Source organism: Panthera leo, chromosome D2 (assembly GCF_018350215.1).
Source record: "Panthera leo isolate Ple1 chromosome D2, P.leo_Ple1_pat1.1, whole genome shotgun sequence".
NCBI classification, from domain to species: Eukaryota; Metazoa; Chordata; class Mammalia; order Carnivora; family Felidae; genus Panthera; species Panthera leo.
This window is the reverse complement of record NC_056689.1, coordinates 45,673,068-45,694,108: the sequence shown is the minus strand read 5'-3', so window position 1 is coordinate 45,694,108 and position 21,041 is coordinate 45,673,068. Positions and strand designations below refer to the sequence as shown.

Sequence of the window (21,041 nt, the reverse complement as noted above, 5' to 3'; positions counted from 1 at the left end):
ATTCTGGGAGCGCTTTTGATATTCAGTTGGTTGTGGTTGCTGCCCATGCTTGTTGTCCAGGCTGATGTGGTCCAGGGAGCCACAAGTAGGACAGTCTTACTGTTTCTCTGTCCTGGCTCCCTCCATGGTCAACACCTCCCCTTTGCACTTGACCTTTCCTGTGATGGTCCTGGTAATGACGATGCTCTGTCTTCTCACATTTCCTTACTTCACTTTTACCATGTTTTCTTCCCCCTATTCAGGGACCTTTCTCTGTCTCTGAAGGAAGGACTCAAACCACGTTAGCTTCTCCTCTAATGGGACACTAGCTTGCTCTAGATGCATATATAGTGACTGTCTCCTATGGGAAGAGAAGCACGACACATGCCCAGCCGTCTCTGAACACATTCCACCAGTTCCTGGTGGGGTTGTGGCTCTTCACAGATGCCTTTTAGAAGTGTCTGTACCTCAGTTCTGAGGTGGCTGTCCCAGGCAACTGTTCTTTCTGCAGTTTAGAACAAAAAGAGCATGGACTCCTTGACTATCTAGCCTTGGCTTCAGCTCTACCACATACTGTGTGTGCCTGGAGTGTTGACTTCTCCGAGCTTGAGGTTTCTCAAATGTAAACAAAGACCACAACAGCCCCACAGGGCACCTCGCGGGTCAAAAGAAGTAACACAGGCAGAGTGTTATCACAGCGCCTGGCTCCTGGCTCGCAGCGGGAACTTAACACAAGTCAGTTTCTTTCTCTTTCTTGAATTATTTCCAGCTAAAGAACAGGTCCTGTCAACTGAAATTCCCAGCAAACTGCCAGAATTTACCGTCTACCAGGTGGCTACTCTTAAAGCCAGGTGGCTGCCGGCACCCCAGCAAGCCCAGAGTACTCATAGAAGATGAGGTTTTACTTTTCCTTCCTTCCTTTCTCTTTTCTTTTACAATTGTATATCTGGAGACTGCCATATCGCAGTAGATCTTTAGAAAGCATGTTAATAAAGCAGTACAGGGGCGCCTGGGTGGCGCAGTCGGTTAAGCGTCCGACTTCAGCCAGGTCACGATCTCGCGGTCCGTGAGTTCGAGCCCCGCGTCAGGCTCTGGGCTGATGGCTCGGAGCCTGGAGCCTGTTTCCGATTCTGTGTCTCCCTCTCTCTCTGCCCCTCCCCCGTTCATGCTCTGTCTCTCTCTGTCCCAAAAATAAATAAAAAACGTTGAAAAAATTAAAAAAAAAAAAAATAAAAATAAAAAAAATAAAGCAGTACAGTATATTTCCATGGAGGAAGGTTAGAACTGTGTGCCTGCTGGAAGGATGGCTTGGCACTTGGCTAGAGTTGCATCTTATGCAAGGTTTATTTCTAAAGTTAGGGCATAAGGCAAAAATCACATCAAGTCACATCTCCCTGGAACATCACTTTGGAAGGCGCAATGTTATTTGCTCCCTTGGTAGGGGGACAGATCACCTCTTCTTTGGTTGAGCCTCAGGTGAAGGGCCTTGCTGTCTGCCAAATGGTTATCTTTAAATGCTGGACTCAGAGGAATGAATGGGGATGGCAGATTCAAGGCTTCCACTTGGCCTAGGGGCTACCACGCCCTCTCCACACACTCTGACCCCCTCACCTCTTGCAAGGAGCTTACTTGAAAGATTGGAGGAAGATGGTGGCGGGCGGTAAAGGGTGAACTATCAGGCACTGCAGTGGCCCGTGGGCACGTGTTGCCACCTGCTTGTCCTCTGCCTAGAGGGAGGAGGGGGGCAGGTTCCTGCTTGGGACAGGGTGGGGTGTGGTGTGGGCTGGACCTCAGCAGCAGGCTGGATTTCCCATTTTCTGATGAAACTTCCACACTGTCCCCTTCCATGTTTACAAGAAAATGCATTTTCTACACAATTTGGTCAAGTGCTTTAAGGTTTTAAACTGATTTTTCCTCAAAGTGCATAGTGATTTTAAATATTACTTTCTTAAAGTGAGTGTTCTCCTTTTATTCCTGGTAGCATACAGTCTCCTTTTTGTGCATGTGAATGTGCATATATTTACATGAAACACACATTGACATATACCTGTAGGTCTCCTGAGCAGAAATAACGTCTTTTTGACAGTGAAACTCAGGTTGGGACAGACATGCCACTTCTCCCAGGGAGGAGGACAGGCTCTCTGGGGGTTTGGGGGCCTGTAGCTATTGAGGGGCACCAGAGCTGAGTTTACAAGATAGAGGCGTTTCGAGAAAGGGAAGGGAGGACAGCGGGCACATAATAAAGCCAACCCATTGCTTTGGGTGTGGGGACAGAGGCTGATAAATGAGGATTTGCGTGTTTGGTGAAAAGCTAAACCTGTGCATTTTTTTTTAGATTTTCCTACTCACCCTCTCTAACCAGGCTTTCGACAGATATTTTCTGAGCACATTCTCTGCATGTTTGAAGCACTGTACAAAATGCTCTGCCGTCTGTATGGACTGCTTTTTCTAATCAAAAGGCGTGTGTGGTAACCTTTGGGCAGCCCCTGGAAGGCTTATTCTTCATGTTGTGTCTGTGTCTTCACCGCCAGACAATGCGCCCCACTCACCGTTCATCTGCCTCCTGTGTCACACCGGGAGTAAATGTCACTCCAGCTGGCTGCCTTTCCAAATAGGCACTTTCTCAGCGCTCAGAAAAGGACTCGATATTTGCACAGAGTGCTTTGAAGGTCACCTGCTTGAGTTGTTCCCAGCCTCCCGCTTTGGCCCTTTCCCTCTAACCCCTCTGTTGAAACGGCATTCATAGTCATAGCGATAACAGCCCCTCCTATTTACTGAGGACTTACCCTGCACCAGGAGCCATGGATGGATGTACCAGAATTATGTATTCTAAGCATCTCAGAAATCCTATAAATTTCTCGACCTTCTCACTTTTCAGATGGGAAAACTGAGGTCCCAGAGAAGTTAATAAGCTTTCCCGAGAACCGAAGTCATGGTCCAGAACTGAGGCATAGCTCTGCTTTTGATGCCATGTCCTCTGGCAAGTCCCGCATGGTCTCCTGGGCTCCGTAAGGAGCTCCCCTTGCTCCCATAATGCTCTGTGCTGCCGCTCCTATAGCACTTTCTCCCTGGATTGTAACATTTGTTCACCACTCACTCTTCCCATTAAATCAGGGGATCCTCAGGCACAGGGGCCATCCATATCTTATCCAATGTTCAGAACAGTCTCTGGCAGGAGCTGTTTGGACCCTGGCTGGCTCTCCTACGATGTGCTGTGATGATCATCCTGAAAGCAAGGCAAGATGGGGAGAGGAGTTTCTTATCAATGCTGGAAGACACATGGGTTTCTGTTTTCTAGTCCTGAATTGGACAGGGATGATGAGGAAGGGGACATGTGCCATCTACCTGAAGCCACTTCTCCCACTGTGGAAAATGAAGCCTATCTTACCATCAACTCTGCATGGGAAGGCCAGCTACTCTGTGAAGAATGTTTGGAGGCAGATTCAGGGACCATTCCCTTGCCACAGTTCTGTTCTTGGAGTGCCCTCTCGGAGTCTTTGCCTGCAGAAGAGGCTTGTGAGAGTGACAGTGAATGGGAAGACCTGGAGGAGGCTGTGGACCCGGAAGATGGCACCCTCAGGTGGGTGTCACTCTGGGTGGACTGAGGCTGGGCTCAGTGTTCAGTCCACTTTGGCTGGGTGATGGTCTATGGGCATCACCTCGTTCCCCTTGCATCCCCTCGGAGGGGGGGGGGGGTCACACCTCGTCATGGCATTCACCACGGCCCATGTTCCATGACAACACCCTGTAAGATAGGGTCACTGTCATTCCCATTTGGGACTTTCCCAAGGTCACACAGTGGGTAAGTGACAGCCATAAATCATTCCAGCTCTTTTATTCCATGGACCACATGTTCGGGGCCTTCCTCTGCTGCCATCTATATGTGGCCCAGTGCCCTGTCTCTTTTTTTTTTTTTTTTTTTTTAAATTTTTTTTTTTTTTTCAACGTTTTTTTTATTTTTTTATTTTTGGGACAGAGAGAGACAGAGCATGAACGGGGGAGGGGCAGAGAGAGAGGGAGACACAGAATCGGAAACAGGCTCCAGGCTCCGAGCCATCAGCCCAGAGCCTGACGCGGGGCTCGAACTCACAGACCGCGAGATCGTGACCTGGCTGAAGTCGGATGCTTAACCGACTGCGCCACCCAGGCGCCCCTGCCCTGTCTCTTTTGGGAGGGCTGCTTGTTAAGTGCTCATTCCTCTTTTGTGTGCTCTTGCCTACCCTTGGGCTACATAGATTTCAGAGAAGTGTCTCGGTGCCCTGTAGTGCAGTCCTTCTCAACAGCCTCTGTGGCTCACAGCGAGCTCTTTTTTGATCGAGAAAGTCATTCTGTTAACTCAGGATGCCACCAGAAGTTGGGACTGGGTCAGAGAGCTGGAGGCAGATTGTACCGATGAAGACAAGGGAAGAGTAAATATGACAAAAATCCTCTGACTAGGAGCAGAGCGGGTTAAACTCTTGACAGGTTGGTAAACCCACCCAACGTTCTGTTAAAGTGCCTATAACATATGTTGTTCCAGTATTTTATTATTTATTTATTTACTTACTTACTTATTTAAAAATTATTTTAAATGTTTGTTCATTTTTGAGAAACAAAGAGAGAGAGAGAGGAAGAGAGAGAGATAGTGGGGGGGGGGCAGAGAGAGAGACAGATAGAGAATCAGAAGCAGACTCTGTGCTATCCGCAAAAAGCCTGACGTGGGGCTAGAACTCATGAACCCGGAGATCATGACCTGAGCCAAAGTGGGATGCTCAACTGACTGAGCCACCCAGGTGCCCCTTTTTCTTTAAAAGAATTTTTTAGGGGTGCCTGGGTGGCTCAGTTGGTTAAGCATCCCACTTCAGCTCAGGTCATGATCTGAAGTGAGTTGTGAGTTCGAGCCCTGCATTGGACTCTGCGCTGACAGCTCAGAGCCCGGAGCCTGCTTCAGATTCTGTGTCTCCCTCTTTTCTCCTCCCCTGCTCGTGCTCTATCTCTCTCTGTCTCACAAAAATAAATAAACATTAAAAAATTAAAAAAAATTTTTAAACATTTATTCATTTTTGAGTGTGTGTGTGTGTGAGAGAGAGAGAGAAAAAAAAAAAGAGAGAGAGGAGGGGCAGAGAGAGGGAGACAGAGAATTGTTCCATTATTTTAAAAATGCTAAATACTCAAGAAACTTTCATATAAACACATTTTCAAGGCACCTTGAAACTTACCGAGGCATCAGCTCATGAAGATTTGGGTGTACCTGAGATAGTCTTGTTCACTTTTAGCCCATTGTGTCATAGCTACATTTTCACCACAAATGACTGACCTGGATTTCTTAGAGGACAATGGCAGGCAAGCTAATAAGGTGGGTGGCTATTTGAAATTCAAATATGCCAAAAGGACTGGTTCTTACCTGAAATAGGAAGCAACAAGTTCATAGAGGAGATCACGTGGGGGCTTTGAAGACCGTGCCTACCATCCATGGGAAAGTTGGACACTGACGGCTTTGGGGATGATGCAATGATGGATTCACACAAGTGTGGAGCAGGCAGGGTGTGGCTTATATGTGGAGGGAAATATTTCCAGAGTGGGCTCCTCAGGGCTGGGGAGCTAAGAGAGGATGGGGTAAGCAATGCTTTTGGGACCTACAGGGAAACAAGTAAGGACCCCAAGTGTCAGTACTTATGAAATGTCCCAGGAAATCTGCTGTTCCTCTGGAGACTGGAGCAGGTAGCAGAGAAGAGACAATAGGGCTTTTTGGTTGGAGGGGCTCAGGCTCCAAGCCTGCCTCCATCACTTACTAGGGGGGTAACCTGCAGCAAACGACTTTTAAACCATCTAAGACTCAGCTGACTACCAAATGGAGATAGCAAAAGCTACCTCATTCTGTAAGAGAGGACAATGCGTGTCAAAGGTTTAGCACACTGCCTGGTGAGGAAGAACTCAAGAAGTGTTAGTGCATTTTAGTCATAAATCACAAAGGAGACTATCTCTCCAGTGAGATGGTGCAACCTTAGGAATCCATTCAATACTGTTTTTTTTTTTTTTTTTTTTTTCTGTGCAGACAAAGGAACTGGGCAACTTTGTCAGACTTGCCCTCTAACTTGAGGGGCAGGAAGAAGTATTGTTCCATGGCAAGGGTGTCAGGATCTGGGTAGACTGAATAGCCCTCTGCTATGACAGTGGTTTGGGATGTCATTAGGCGTAGGCCCGCCACAGTCACTTATCCCACCCTGCTGATAGAAGGCAGGCCTGCAGGGAAGTGCTTAAGTGAGCTCTCAGCCTGGGCTCCTTGGAGCAGCCCACAGATGAGCTTCAAGGCATCTGTGCATCTCTACAGTTAGAATATTGACTTGCATGCTTCTTTTGGAAAAAGCAGCTCTTTTTTTTTTGTTTGAAAAAGCAACTCTTAACATTCTTTAAATTCTCTAAGTGGTCCACAATCCCCTAAAGATTAAGGATCTCTGTTGTATATATTCTCTCTTTCATCCTGGAAGTGGGGAGGGTATAAAGAGGATTTTCCTTATGGATGGAGTCATGCATTCTTTAAAACCATATAACAGATTATTTTCTTTGGTCCTTTTAGACAATGAGATAATAAATAATTTCATTTAGCCCTCATATCAACTTTGAAAGATATTCTTATTCCTCTTTTATAAATGGCACTTAGAAGGCTTATTTAATTTGCCCAAAATCACACAGCCAGAAGGGGCAGATTCACGCTGCATCTGTCTGATTGAACTCTTGGTGCACTTTTACATTTCCTTTAGAATGTGTGTTCCACATACACTTGTGTAACACACATGTCTTTGCCTCAGATGTCATGAGTCCTACTAGTTCTCTCACAAAATATTTCTCTCTTAGGAGGCTAAAACAATCCCTGCTGTCTGGTGGGATCGAGAAGGCAATTAAACTGTTCTCTTTGGGAAAGGCTAGGGCCAAATGGTGAGGCCAACCAGTAAAAGCTGCCTATTGTTTTAGGTGAACAGAGAAAGTTGGACAGTCACCCAAGGCAGAACCCAAAGTTTCTGCATGCACATCCTTTTGACAGTGATCACATGGAAGAGGCCTCAGGTGCCCTTGGTCCGGAGAATGTACGCACAAGCTCTACAACCAGGAAAGAAGCCTGTGGGTCCACCAGAAGGCAACATGGAATGGAGGGTCTGGCCCAGTTGAGAACTAACTTCAAGAAGATCATGCCTGTCAGTTCTGAGACTCATTTTGAATAGTGGTCATGACCTCTCCTCGGTTCTGGGGTTTATGTCCAATAAAGCTTGGTGTGTGTGTGTGTGTGTGTGTGTGTGTGTGTGTGTGTGTGCGTGCACAAGTGTGCTCACAAGGGCTTCCCCTTGTGAAAGGATTTGAGAACCAACCACCTATGTCAAGATAAGCCAGCCCAGGGTGAGGTCTCGCTGCTGCCCTGGTACACACCTTCTGGGACAGATGCAGTGTTCCAGTTTCCACTCTTTAGTTCTCCATTGGTTGAAGGAGTTTCCATGGCCTTCAAAGTGCTGTCAGTTCCCTCAAGGGAATCTGCTGAGAGATGGCTCAAAAGCCATGGGAGTAATGTGTTTTGACATCTTTCTGTGTTCCTCCTGTGCAACTCCATATGGTTGTAGATTCTTTTAAAAGCATTTTCCTTTTGAACTCCACGACCTGATCCTAAAGATTCTATGAAGGAAAAATAAGATGGGAACATGTAATAAAAAAGAAAGAGCAAAGTGGTAGATCCGGCATTATCAGATATTATGATATATACCCACGGCCATAATAAGAAGCTAATATTACGTGGGATTAGCTGGTGGACACAGTGTGCGCCAAGGAACACGCATAGCATGACGCAAGAGGGGATATGTGGCAGTCAGCATTTCAACATGGGGAAGGAAGACGCCTTCACACACATAACTGGAAAAGAGGATTTGATTCAAATCTCACTTCATCTATTACAATTACAGACCGTTTGATTAGGAAAAAAAAAGCAACACAGAGAAAAGCTGGTGAAAGCAGATTCTAGTCTCACCAGATCTACACAGGAATAACACACTTCTTCTGGCCTACAGCAATAAAAAAGCATAACAAGGAAGAACTAAAGAGTTGACAGTATAGAGAACGTAAAAACTTCTGTGCAGCAACGATGACAAAATTAATGTAGAAATAGGTGCAATGGATGGGGAAGCACTTACATAATTGTGAATAAAGATTAATGCCTATAATATTTAGAAATCCCATTATAGTTTATAATAGATTAATAAAGGATTTCAGTAGCCGGTGTACACAATAAAAATGCAAATGGTGGACAAATACATATTCTGTTTAAAAAAGTTCTTTTTAACGTTTGTTTATTTTTGAGAGAGAGAGAGACATAGTGTGAGCAGGGGAGGGGCAGAGAGAGAGGGAGACACAGAATCCGAAGCAGGCTCCAGGCTCTGAGCTGTCAACACAGAGCCCAGACATGAGGCTTGAACCCTGAACCATGAGATCATGACTTGAGCCAACGTTGGACACTTAAGCGACTGTGCCAGCCAGGCACCCTGACAAATATATAGTCTAATCAAAATAATCTCAATGGATTAGTTTGTGTTCACATTTGCAAAATTAAAAAAAATCCTATCCAATTTTGGCAAAATTTGGGTGAAATTGGTATAATCAGAAATGCCAAAAGCCATATAAATGCTTATGCCCAATACCTCACCATGCCAGTCTTCAGAATTTATCCCAAAGGAATAATTCAGAATAAGAAAAAAATACCCACATATTTCAAGATGTTCATTGGAGTGCTCTCTCTGAAAACAACTTGAAAATGGTGAAAATCCCTTAGAATATAGTAATGTTAAAGACAGTTATGTCAGCATGGTGAAAAGATTGAATAGAATAAAATATGGTGATATTAAAGACAGTATGGTAAAAAAGAAAAGTGAGACAATTATGGGATGGTAGCATAATGGGATATTATGTAGTGAAGAGGACAATAAACCAAATACGGAAAGTCACGACTTAGAGCAGTGTTTGGTATAACAACATCAAGTTGCAAGTTGAAATGGGGTACTGATGACATCCACAGAAAGGCATATGCACATACACACAGACTAGTATAGTGAGGGAGTACAAATCACCCAGGGGTTGAATGATAGATTAAGAGAATACATTTTGTTAAAAAATACCTTTACTTTTCTGTATTTATTACTTGTATAACGAATTTTAAGTTGAAAATAAAAAGACTGGACCAGAAAAAAAAAAAAAAAGAGAGACAACAAACACAAAGGTTTACAAAAGCCTATGTTCTAAAATTTAATTTACGAACTCTTCTCCATGTGCTTTGATTCCTAATTTCTTGTTTTCTTTATGAGAGAAGTCTGATAGATCCATTGCCTTGTTTTGTTATTAATTAAAGAGAAATTTCCTGGCATCTGAACAGTCTTGTTTCAAATGCACTCAGGGCTGGAGGCAGCTTCCTCGGTGCACTATTACACGGTTTCACAGACCTCAAGTTTAGGGAATTAATCAAGCATGCAATGAAGTGAATAAATAACAGTATTTACAATTTTGGAACTGCTTGTGCTCTGCTGAACCCTGGTTGCTTATTTCCTTTTTGGAAAAGAAATGGATGCCTACAGGTTCAAAATGAATCTAGTCCTCCTCCTTAGGGGAAAGGACCCCCCTTCCCCCCAGGGCTGTTAACCCATTTGAGCCATATCTCATGAAGAACATGTTAATTTGCCTTGGGTGGACTTGACTGCAGCTGCTACTTGCTTTGTTTCAGGGCAAACGTTGGAAAGGACAGTGCAGTCCTAAGGGACTCAGACCACTGAGCGCAAACTGCTTCCCTGCCTGGCTTCTGCATTGCGCATCCTCAAATCTGGCTGTACCTAAGTCAAGTCAACTACAGAGGGTGTTAAAAATACAGCTTCACTGGCCTCACCCCTGGAGACTCTAAACCAGCAGGGTTGGGGTAAAAACCAGAGAACTGTCCTTTTATCAAGCTCAGCAGAGGATTGTATATATGGCCAGATTTGGAAAGCATGGATGCACACTCTTCAAGACTTTGCTTGGCTCTCCCATCCTTCCTCTCTGCTATAAATATTTATTAAGCTTCTGTTATGTGCCAGTATGCCATGTGTATGAGGTTGCCCAAACATATACATGGTCACCACTGAATTGTAGAGCTAAGGCGGGCTTCCCAAGTCCACTTAGCAAAGATGTGAATTCTCCCTGACAAAGTTTAATTTAGAGGTGTAATGGGATTCCTGTCAAGTTCCCTTCAAGTTATTTCATAGATATAGACAAGCGTCTTCTAAACTTTATTTTATGCATTTTGTATTTTAAATATAATTTATATAAATAAAAAATACGTTCTGAAAAGTCACAGGCCCTAAAATAACTAAAATAATCTTGAACATGTAGAATGAAGTGGGAGGAATAGCTGTGTCCAACATCAAGGCTTACTAGATAGCTACCTTCATTAAGTGTAGTATGGCAGAGGGATAGACATACAGATCCATAGAATAGAATAAAGAACCCAGAAATAAACCCATACATATATTTCCAACTGATTTTTGACAAAGGTGCAGAAGAAATTTAATGGAGAGAAAGTAGCCTTTCAATAAATATTGCTGAAACATTTGGACATCCACAGACAAAAAAAAAAAGGGGGGGACTGACCTAAACATCACAACTTGTACAAAAATGAACCCAAAGTGGATCACAGACTTAAATGTAAATGTAAAACTATGGGACTTTCAGAAAACAAACAAAAACAAGAAAGCCTTGGGATTGAGGGCTAGGCAAGGAGTTCTTAGACTTGACATCAAAAGCATGACACATAAAACGAAAATGGATAAATTGGTATTTTGCTCTGTGAAAGATTCTATTAAAAGGGTGAAAAACCAGGAGTGTCTGGGTGGCTCAGTTGGTTGAGCATTTGACTCTTGATTTCGGCTTAGGTTATGATCCCAGGGTTGTGGGACAGAGCCCTGTGTTGGGCTCCATGCTGAGCATGGAATCTGCTTAAGATTCTCTCTCTCTCTCTCTCTCTCTCTCTCTCTCCCCCTCCCCCCCCCCGATCCTCTTTCTTGTTCATGTGTGCATTCTCTTTTGCACTCTCTCTGTCTCTCTAAAAAAAAAGAAAGGTGGGGGAAAGTATTTGCAAACCACATATCCAACAAAGACTAGTATGTAGAATATACAGAGAACTCTCAAAACTCAACAGTAAAAAGCCAAAATCCAATTAGAAAATAGGCAAAGGTATGAACAGGTATTTCCCTGAGGATTATATACAGGTGACAAGCAAGCACAGGAAAAGATGTTCAACCTTATTAGCTATTAGGGAAATGCAAAAATCAAACCACAATAAGGTATCTCTATATACATATCAGAATGGTAAATAAATAGTGACACCACCAAATGCTGGTGAAGATGTGGACAACCTGGGCCACTCATGCATTGCCAGTGGGAAAATGGTGTAGTCACTCTGGAAAATAGTTTGGCAGTTTCTTATAAAAAAGTAAGTATGCAGTTACCATGAGACTCAGAACTTGAGATTAGGCATTTATCTCAGAGAAGTGGAAACATTTTCGTACAAAGATCTGTATATTAATGTTCAGAGAAGCTTTATTTATAATAGCCCCAAACTGGAAATAATCCAGACGCTTTTCAACCAGGCGAATCATTAAACAAACCATGGTATATCCATACCCCAAAAGGTGAATTATGCATGTTTGGATGGTTCTCTGGAGAATTCCGCCAAGAAGCCAGTCACAAAAGTGTGTGCAGTATGATTCCATTTGTATGACACTCTTGAAGTGACGAAGTTCTAGAAATGGAGAAGAGATTTGTGGTTACCTTAGGTTAAGGAGGGAGCAGGGAAAGAGGGGGCAGGTATGTGAGTGTGGTCATAAAAGGGCAGCAGGAGGGACTCTGATGGTAATGGTTCTATATCTCAACTGTGGTGTTGGATATATAAACCTACCCATATGATAAAATTGGATAGAACAGAACACACACACACACACACACACACACACACACACACACTCAATCTATCTGATTGAGAGATAGATCAATGTTAATATCCTGGTTGTGATACTATACTAGTTGTATAATAATAAAGTTGTTATCCTTAGAGCAAACTGGTAAAGGTCCAGGGCATCATCTGTATTGTTTCTTATAACTGCATGTGAATCTATAATTACCTCAAAATAAAAAACAATGGTTTTCTCAACTCTGCTTTAACCATATTGTGGCTGCTCCACGTACTGGCAGCGTGGGTTCTGCATTAAGTCATAGATCCATTGACCAAGAGTGAGAGCTCTCAGCTTCTGCCGCCAGTCTGTGTCTGACTCTCCCACAGTACATCTACATCATGCTTTTGCTGCGACACTTCAAGTATATATCTTTTTTTCATAAATTGCAATTTCATCCTTCAGCTACACAAATCTCGGCTGCCGAATAAGTGACTCAGCTTCAGAGTCAAGCAATCCTAGAGAGAAATCATCAGGAAGAATATCGGAACAGCTCTACATGTTTCTGCCCCATTTTCCATTTGACACACATTCACCGAGTACCTACCATATAGCAGGCTCTGGGCAAGGCGCAGGGGGTAGAGATGACCATGGATGGCAGTTACTCCCTGGGGGCTTGTGTCTTGTGAAGGAGATAAAACACAGACACGTTACTATCAATGGGAATAGTGCTAGAATGATGGTATAGAAAAAAGTAATGTAGAGAGAAAAGGGATTTTTTTTTCCCCAGAAGGAAATATTAATGCTACCTGAGGGGAGGGTCTGCAATGGGGTAGCAAGATGTTCCTCTAAGAGGAGAGGCATAAGCCTTGAAGAGCATGGGAATGATTCAGCATAAAGACAGAGTAAGCAGGGGGCTGAGAGGCGGGAGAGGAGCCGAGGACGGGGTGTGGACAGATTATGAACTAAGCTTGGCTTTTCAGCAGTGTTCGTTATAATAAGAACTCTCATCAGAAAGATTAGTCTGGTTTGTGGGGTGGAGGAAGGATTGGTATAGGGAGAGACAAAAAGTAATCAGATCACTTTGGAGACCACTGCTGATTCCAGAGCAGAAGGAATGGTGGGCCCATCAACTAGGATGGGGATGATCAAGGAATATCATATTTAGTGATCAGTTTGGTTTTATACATTCTGAATTTGAGATGTCTCTGGATCTGAGGTACCCCAGAAGGATGTTTTCATTAAGATGGGATCATCATGAATTCCATTGCAAAGGGCGCCATCACTGAGGGCTCAAGGTAATGCCATGGTGTGGTTTTATCTACGAGAGTTTCTGTAGAACAGACCCTAAGGCTAACAGTGCTATGAGGTGCTAACATATAAAGGGAGCAGCAGCAGAGGGACAGCCCCATGCAGCGGTCTCCCTTCTTCATTTGGTGAACTACCCCAGTCACCTCCCCTGGCAAGCCAGCAGCACTGGTGATCACCCACCCATAGCCTATAAGGGTTTAGAGGGTAGGGAGGCCAGGAATGGACAATTCCCCTGAAAACAGATGTTGGAATGCTATGGTATTTTCCCTTCCATACCTGTGAGGGAGGGTGGTGCTTTTCCCCGTATGAGACAACTTTAAGAGAATAATTTATAAGGCTTGATGTGTGTCTCCTGAAGTTGGAGGTGGTGGTGGTGGGGGGGACACACGGGTGTGTAGCTGCATCTCAACAGACTCTAAGCCAAGTGTGGGTGACGGTCCAGTGAGGCCAAAGAAACGACCCAGACACAGATGTCAAGACATCGGTTTACTCCTGCAACTTACATACAAGGAGTCCGTAAGTGGCTGACTGGACAAAGCAACCATTGCTGGGATCTACATGCAGCAAGCTTTTATAATGTAGTAACTAGCCTAGCAACTATCTGTAGCCTCTCCTTCCTTCATGGCCAGCATTCCAAGGAGATGAAGGCCTGCTGTCTGGACATTCTTCATTACAAGGGAGACGCTTCGGGTTGATTACCCCCAGAGCCCCTGACCTTGAATGCTGAACAACATGTTCTTCTGCATATTCTGCTTGATGGGAATATACCAGGAGGATGGGATCTCTGCATTCTCAAGATAGCGATGAACATGGACACTCACAATGTGCTCGCACAAGCTAGCTATCCAGCACGTACCGGACAAAAGTCTTCGTGTCTAATCCATGCCTGAGCCATGTAAAGGTGAGAGGTGATGGCAGAAAAAATAAGCCTGGTGGGGGAGCAAAGAGAAAAAGGACTGCCCAGGAATAAATTGTCATACACTTGGTAGGGTAAGGACGTGGAAGCTTTTCTTATAGTCAAGTGGCCCTACAGGTGGGGCACAGCCTACAGCTCTTGTAAAATAAGTAGGCATGACCCAACCAGAGTGAGAGAGAGAGAAAGAGAGAGAGAGGAGTGTCAGAGCCTCCGCTCACACAGAGGGTGTGTCAGTGAGAATCCTAAAAAGCCCCCTTCTGTGGCTGATACATTATACAAAGGTGGCCTTTTCTCCCTTTGACAAACCCCTCATCGGGGGACGAAAACCAAGTTGGCATTTTGGCCCCCACTTACCCATTTGTCTGGCACCTGTACTCAGCACAGACTACATAAACTCATTGGTACTCTGGAGTGGGGGAGCAGAGGGAGGGCATTGTAAACAGCTGTCCAGAGACAACATCACCCAGGCAATGGAGTTGCGCCTGGAGACACCTTGCAGGGGAGTTGTTGGGGAAGTCACAAGATTCTCTCCCAGCACAAACAGCTGACTCAAAATACCTGCAGAGCCCAGAGGGCCCAGGGCTGCGTTCCAGCTGCAGAGATATCAGGCACTGGGTCTACAAAGTAGGATGTGGGTGTGAAGCTGAGTGAGGAGGAGAAACTGATATGTCCATTTCCCATACCCGTTTCCAACCCAAAGCAGTCCCAGCCTCAAGGGCAGAGAGCTTAACAGATCAGAAGACAGAGGGAATCTTACACTGAAATGGGACTGTTCTGGGTGCTCATAGTTATGGGCCTGCCCAAGATTTGATATACAAGGGCCCAGGAAAAAAATGCATCTGGATATCGAACTTGAATGGCACTGGAAGGAAACAAAGACGTTGTCTTCTGTGTGCCCCCTATTCTGTCTAGCTAATAAGATGCAATCAGCTGATGACATCTGTATTCTTGCTGTAGAGCCCAGGGCTTGGCACAGACCAAGCGGTAATACATGAGGGTTGAAAGGCATCTATCCAGCTCCCCTGTTAGAATCTGTCAGTGTTTGCAGTTCACTTTCTGCCACATCATGATTTTACTGTTAATAAGTAGAGCTGGAAGCGGAAGGCGGGGCATTTATGTACAAGAGTTGGTGACAGGCGAGCCTGCCAACTTAGCGACTCTCCTTGTCAAAGCCTCTGGGTTCCTTCCCTCTCCGTGTGGTGTGTGCCTGCGGAACGATGGGCTGGTTGACACTCTGCAAACAGATGAGCAGCAGCTAATGGTCAATCAATTAATATTTATTGGGCATCTACCATGTGCCAGGCTCAGGGACCGGGCAGTGGGGAATTCACAACGAGGTAAGTGTGTGTCCTTCTGCTCTTTAAATAAAACAGTTTTCGGCTCCCACTGGGCTTTTTATTGGCGTTGCACTTTCCACAATTTATTTTTATAGAGCCTTTTATGTGAAGTGTCTCAAAGCTAAGCAGAGAGAAAGAAACACACAGAAAGGCCCCATGGCTTCTTCCAAGCTCACGATCCCCATCCACTCACACTTGGTGGCGCTGGGTGTGAAGAACATCATCTAAAAATACATCAGGCTGCCAAGCAGAGGCCTGGGCCGTGACGGATCCGACGGAAGGGTAGTGTTGCTGAAAAGATTCTTTTCTTTCCTGCCGGTGTTTCTTATTCTTAGTTATGTGCTCTTCCCTGGGTCAAACCAAGTTTAGAAAGCTCTGGACTTGAGCGTGGACCTTGCGGACTGTGAAAACATGCCTTTGGGTTCTGAGGTCCTGGGTGCACGCTGCTTACTGGAGTCTGGAAGCCCCTCATGGGTCCTCTCTGATTGTGTCTGGAGACCCATGGCTTGGGATGAGGGGCCATTTTGTCAGTAAATTCTTGTACTTGAAAGAAGCAGAAGGGCCCCACCTCAGCAGAGAGCAGGTCTTTGGCTGGCCTTCAGGTGCATCCAAGAGGGAGCCTGGATGTCCAGACCAGGGGTGGGGGTGCAGACTGTGAGATGACACAGTCAGCGTTACCTCTTTGTGCTGGTCACTGCTATTCCCCCATCTGAGCTTTCCCAGGGATCTGTAGTGAGCCCCAGGCAAAGCAGGACAGGAGGAGGTGGTGTCTGGGGGGGGGAGTGGGGGGAGCAGAGAGGGGATAACCAAGAGACTCCATAGCTAGCCTGGAAAGGGAACCTGGATGGATGGACTACGAGAGGCAGAACTGGGCTGGAGGACCACATTGGGACCAGGCCTGCAGTAAGCACCAAGGGTTGTGTGGTGAAGAGTCCTGTAAGGTTGAGTTCTGGAGCCCAAAGGAAAGGGAATATTAGCAACCTAGTCTCCTAGACCTGCTTTTGGAATGACCGCAACATCAATATGCCTGGTCTAATTTGTGGAGGGTATCCAGCCTTACCCACAACAGGATAGAGACCATGGCTGCAGCAGGTCCTTTGCTTAGAGAGAAACAGACAATGAGAGATAGAAACAGTCAGCACAGAAACTCTGGAAGATCCACAGCCCTAGCAAACTCTGTGAATCCATCCTTCTGGGAAAGGGAAACAGGATTTAGCACCAGACACAGTGCTGGATGCTTCTGTACTTTGTCTCATTAAGCACTTACAACCTTATGGACTCTTTTTAAGTTTATTTATTTTGAGAGAGATAGCATGAGCGGGGGAGGGGCAGAAAGAGAGGGAGAGAGAGAATCCCAAGGAGGCTCTGTGCTGGGACTCAATCTCATGAACCATGAGATCATGACCTGAGCTGAAATCAAGAGTGTGCTTAACCGACTGAGCCATCCAGGTGCCCCTGGACTTTTTTTTTTTTTTTTTTTTTTTAAAGAAACTGAGGCAGAAATTAGGAAGTAACTTGCTCCAGGTCACCAGCTATTCAGTAGCAGAGCAGGGACTGAAATCTAGGCCTGCAAGACTCTTTGCACTACTGGTGACTGGTTAGACACAAGAGTTTGAAAAGGCCTCCAAAGCATGGCAGAAAGTTTGGTAACATACTACATCATTCTTTCAATTTTCCACAGAAGCAACCAAGAAAAGCCTTCTGGGTTGGTGGCCTCTGAGATTATTGTGTGGTTTAGTGGAAGGTTGGTGGATAGAGACCTCAGGATCCACTTTGACCAAGTGTTCATTTAGTCTCCATTCGGGGATTTCCTGACGCTGTGGGTGGGAATTCTTTCTTCTGTGTGTCCCTAAGATAGCCTTCTATGTAGGGACATATAACAGTATACATAACATTTCAATTCATTCATGCTGTTCATGTTTGTGAAATGGTGACCACGGCAGACTTCTGATATTAGAGACTATGAGAAACAAAAGATACATCAGACAAGGGGGTCCGTCTTTAAGAGGAATCTTACCCTGCCACTGGTACAGCTTGCCTGGAGGGTGCCTTGGCTGCTAAGGGAAAACCAGGACTCTGATGGAGAGAAGGCAGCTACCTATTGTCAGTGACTCCTAGAGCAGGAAGCTGACCCCTCCATGCCTGGACAGAGGGTGGCCGTTTTTGCTGAGTCCGCCTTCAGCTTAAGGATATGGCTGTCTTCTTTGGACCAACACTGACGACCGTGGGCTGAGCCAGGCAGGTCTTGTCATGACTTCAAGGGAAATGGATCTGCTAGAATGGCTCAAGTCAGGACCAAATGGAGACAGATGTACTCACCAAGATAAAAAGATTCCAGCTTCGTGGATTGAGGCAATGTTTACATCCTGAATTGCCCCTGCACCGACGATCCGAACAGAAACTCTCAACCGACCTGTAGCCAACTGACCTCGCACTCCGGCACGGGTTAGTGACTTCTGCAGTAGTCTATCCTGTCCAACGTTCCTAAATACTCTGTCTGTCCTGCTCTGACACTGCAAATCCACTCCTACTCTGGCCGCTCTGCGACTCAGTAGAGGGGGACAGTCAGAGGTACGTATGAACCAAGAGGCCATCACTAGGGAACAAAGTCAGTGGTTCAAGATGTGGGCATGGCTCAGAGAGTTGCTGGCGTCAGGGCTTAGTTTAAGAAAGGGGTATGTACAGCGGGGTGGTGGACCAGCGACCCGCAGGGAAGCGTTAGCTGGGTCCGCAGGGAGCGCTGTATGGCCTTGAAAGGCCAGCAGGGGAGGTACTGCAGGCTCCAGCCAGGCCAGCAGCGGGCGGTGGCGCAGGGTGAGGCTCCAGTGCGCAGGCTCGCAGGCGTGGCTGGGATTGGGTCTGCGGGCTCCCGCGAGAACCCAACTGGCAAGGCGGGCTGGGGGCGGGCAGGGGGCGGTTGGTGCCAGGCAGGGCGGGGCAGGCCAGGTGAGGAATGGTGGCTGGGGCCAAGTGGCAGCGGGGAGGGTGGGGGAGGCTGCTGCGCAGCAGCGTGAGAGGGCCGACTTGGGCTCACTCGGTGGCCCGGAGAGGAAGATGCCTTTGATGCCCAGGGGCAGAAGGAGTGTGTTGTGGCCCCAGTCCCCAGGAGGCCTGCAGGTGCTGGTTTTGGGCAGGCCCTGGGCAAAGAGAAGCCAAGGAGGCGGGTGGGGGTGGGGGGGGGGGCGGAGACTCAGCCTGCGTAGTGTGATGTCCAGCTGTACTGTGACATGTGTTGTGGTTCCTGTGTGTGTGACAGGTTTGGGGCAGGAAACACTTTGGCTCTGTGGTAAAGAAAGGCCTTGAACTCTCATTGAGAAGCATGGAGCCGATATGATTGGTAAGAAGCCATAATCAGATACTAAGACATGGTATGGTCCTCGCTGGCCTGGGCTGGGGAGGTTTCGAGGCCAAGAACTCCGGTCTCACTCAAGGACCAATGAGGGTTGAGGGGCCTAGCAAGAAACAGAGCATTAATTCATCAGTTAATTCAGCAGCTAGTTTTGAACACCTCCTGTGTGCCAGGCACTGCTCTCGAAGTTGGGAATATACATGAACAAGATAGGCAGGGCCCCTGCTTTGATGGAGTTATAGTCCAGGGGGGAAGATAGCTAGTCAAGGCTGAGTGCTGGGTTTTTGCCTCGCCTACTCTTTTGCCTTGCTGTTTAATGAGATGGGGAAAAATGTAGGTGGGGTGTAGGTTTCATTTTTGGAAGGGGTGGAACCAAGAATTAATGTTTTGAATATGTTAGGTTTGAGATGCCTATTAGGTTTTCCCCCAACGTGTGACATACAAACAACATAGTTGGAAAGAATTTTCCACTGAACTCTGTATACCCACCACCTAGGTCCCACCACTAACATTTAACCACACTTGTTCTTGTTTGTTTGTTTTTTTTTTCTCACATACTGATTTATCTCTCCATCCCTCTCTCCATCTGTCACCTTGTAGATTTATTTTGTTTTATTATGGTGAAATATACATGACAAATCTAGTAGATTTTTAAGTTGAGATGCCAGAGAGGCCATTGGAAATTTGTATCTGAAGTCCTGCGCGATGTCAGGGCTTTGGAATCACTACCACATAGATGGTATTTAAACTAAGGGACTGGCTGAAACCACCTAGGTTGAGAGTGTACCCAGAAAAGAAAAAGGGAAGCCAAAAAAAAGAAGGAAGTGGTGGTTAACTGTGGCGAATGCCACTGTGTAAGATGGATTTGGAATTAGGATTTTAATCATTTTAACAAGAATAACTTTTTGGACTAGAGGGGCCTTTAGGTCAAGTGGGTTTTTTTTTTTTTTTCCAAGATAGAAGAAACTAGAATATATTTATATGCCAGTAGGATTGAACTCCTAGAAAGGGAGAAATGATGCAGATGAGAGAGGGGAACATTGCAGGGGTAGGTCGTTGAATATCTGAGAGGGGAGGAGATCCAGAGCAGGTGGGTGGTTGGCTTTGAATTGATCAGGAGCACATATTCCAGTATCACTAGAGGGGAAGCTGAGACAACAGGTGCAGATGCAGGCAGGTGGTAGTAGCACCATCTGTCTGTAATGCAGTCATTGACTGAAAGGACAGTAGGGGAGAGGAGAAGAGGTGTTAGACTCTTGAGGAGACGCATGTGACGTAGTCCTTCTGCAGAGTGGAGAAGTGAAGTGACTAGGGAAATGGGATTGGACTGTCAGGCAGTGTTGAATACCTGTTCGAGGTGTGTAGAAATGAATTCAGAGTGAGATCGACCAGTGGGGTTGTGTGGTTTTCTCTGGGAATGTTAGCCCCTGGAACGGTGTTTTGAGGATTAAATGAAGCAACATATGGAAAACATTTAATAAGTGGCAAGCACATGATGAATGTTACCTATTTTTGAGCTCTTGTTTTGTTTTTCTTTTGGTTTATGCAAATATAACCAGGGGAGAATGCTGACCTTTAGCAACTGACAGGGTCCTCTCCATTCAAACCTGAGTCCACTGTTTGCAGCTATTTCGAAGTCTGTCTCCTAGTGTGTTGTATTTATATAGCCTGATAATTGGGGATGTTGGCTAAAAAAGGCTAAACTATAGCAAACGGGGCTGTCACTGGCAGACTCATTCAGTCTTGGCCTGGATGGGCTGGGGCTTTGTCACAGTAACAGTTACAAAGTTCTCGTGAAAGTCTGTTTTGCGCTTCCTATCGGGTCTGATATACTGGGACTTTACAGAATCTACAGATCTAAGATCACCAGAGAGGATTTTCAGTTTAGTAGGTTGTCATTTCTCCCCAACCACTTGGGCCGTACTATGGTACAAATAACAATAATGGCTGACATTGACAGCTCTTAAAAATGTCAAGTACCGTTCTAAGCACATCACATGCATTGTCTTGTTTAATCCTCACCCCAACTCACTGAGGCAGGTACTGTCATCTCTATTTTTCATGTGCAGAAATGGCACAGAGAGGTTAAGTCACTTACCCACAGTACACATAGTCTGATATCCAGTGTTTGCTGCGGACTAACTTAACATTTTTTTAAAATTTTTTTAAAGATTGTTTGGCCATCACTCATCTACTAGTTAAGGTAACAGACTGAAGCAAAT

General features: G+C 45.6%; 2 protein-coding genes and 1 long non-coding RNA gene across 7 annotated transcripts in view; 2 read left to right on the top strand and 1 right to left on the bottom strand.

Annotated features, from left to right (window-relative positions):
• FRMPD2 (FERM and PDZ domain containing 2) overlaps positions 1-2,382 on the top strand; it is an 81,227-nt gene extending 78,845 nt beyond the window's left edge. Inside the window, 1 exon segment of the mRNA XM_042908089.1 lies at positions 2,315-2,382. Within this exon segment, the coding sequence (XP_042764023.1) occupies positions 2,315-2,363 (49 nt within the window). The 3' untranslated portion in view covers positions 2,364-2,382.
• A 749-nt stretch (positions 2,383-3,131) lies between these two features.
• Positions 3,132-18,265, bottom strand: LOC122201997. 2 transcript variants are annotated; one of them, XR_006194421.1, is made up of 5 exons: positions 17,790-18,265; positions 12,514-12,588; positions 11,641-11,758; positions 7,381-7,620; positions 3,132-3,205 (listed from the first exon to the last, which is right to left on the bottom strand). It is a non-coding gene; the product is annotated as an uncharacterized LOC122201997 (long non-coding RNA). The 2 variants fall into 2 exon arrangements; XR_006194420.1 differs by lacking the exon at positions 12,514-12,588.
• Positions 18,266-18,372: 107 nt separating this feature from the next.
• The window catches only part of PTPN20 (protein tyrosine phosphatase non-receptor type 20), a 109,859-nt gene continuing 107,190 nt past the window's right edge, over positions 18,373-21,041 (top strand). Inside the window, exons 1-2 of one of the 4 annotated variants that reach the window (XM_042908087.1) lie at positions 18,387-18,416; positions 18,727-18,807. The gene's annotated coding sequence lies outside the window, so the exon portion shown is untranslated. Of the gene's footprint in view, positions 18,417-18,481; positions 18,588-18,726; positions 18,808-21,041 lie in introns of those variants that run through there. The other 3 variants (XM_042908083.1, XM_042908084.1, XM_042908085.1) reach the window with 3 other exon arrangements.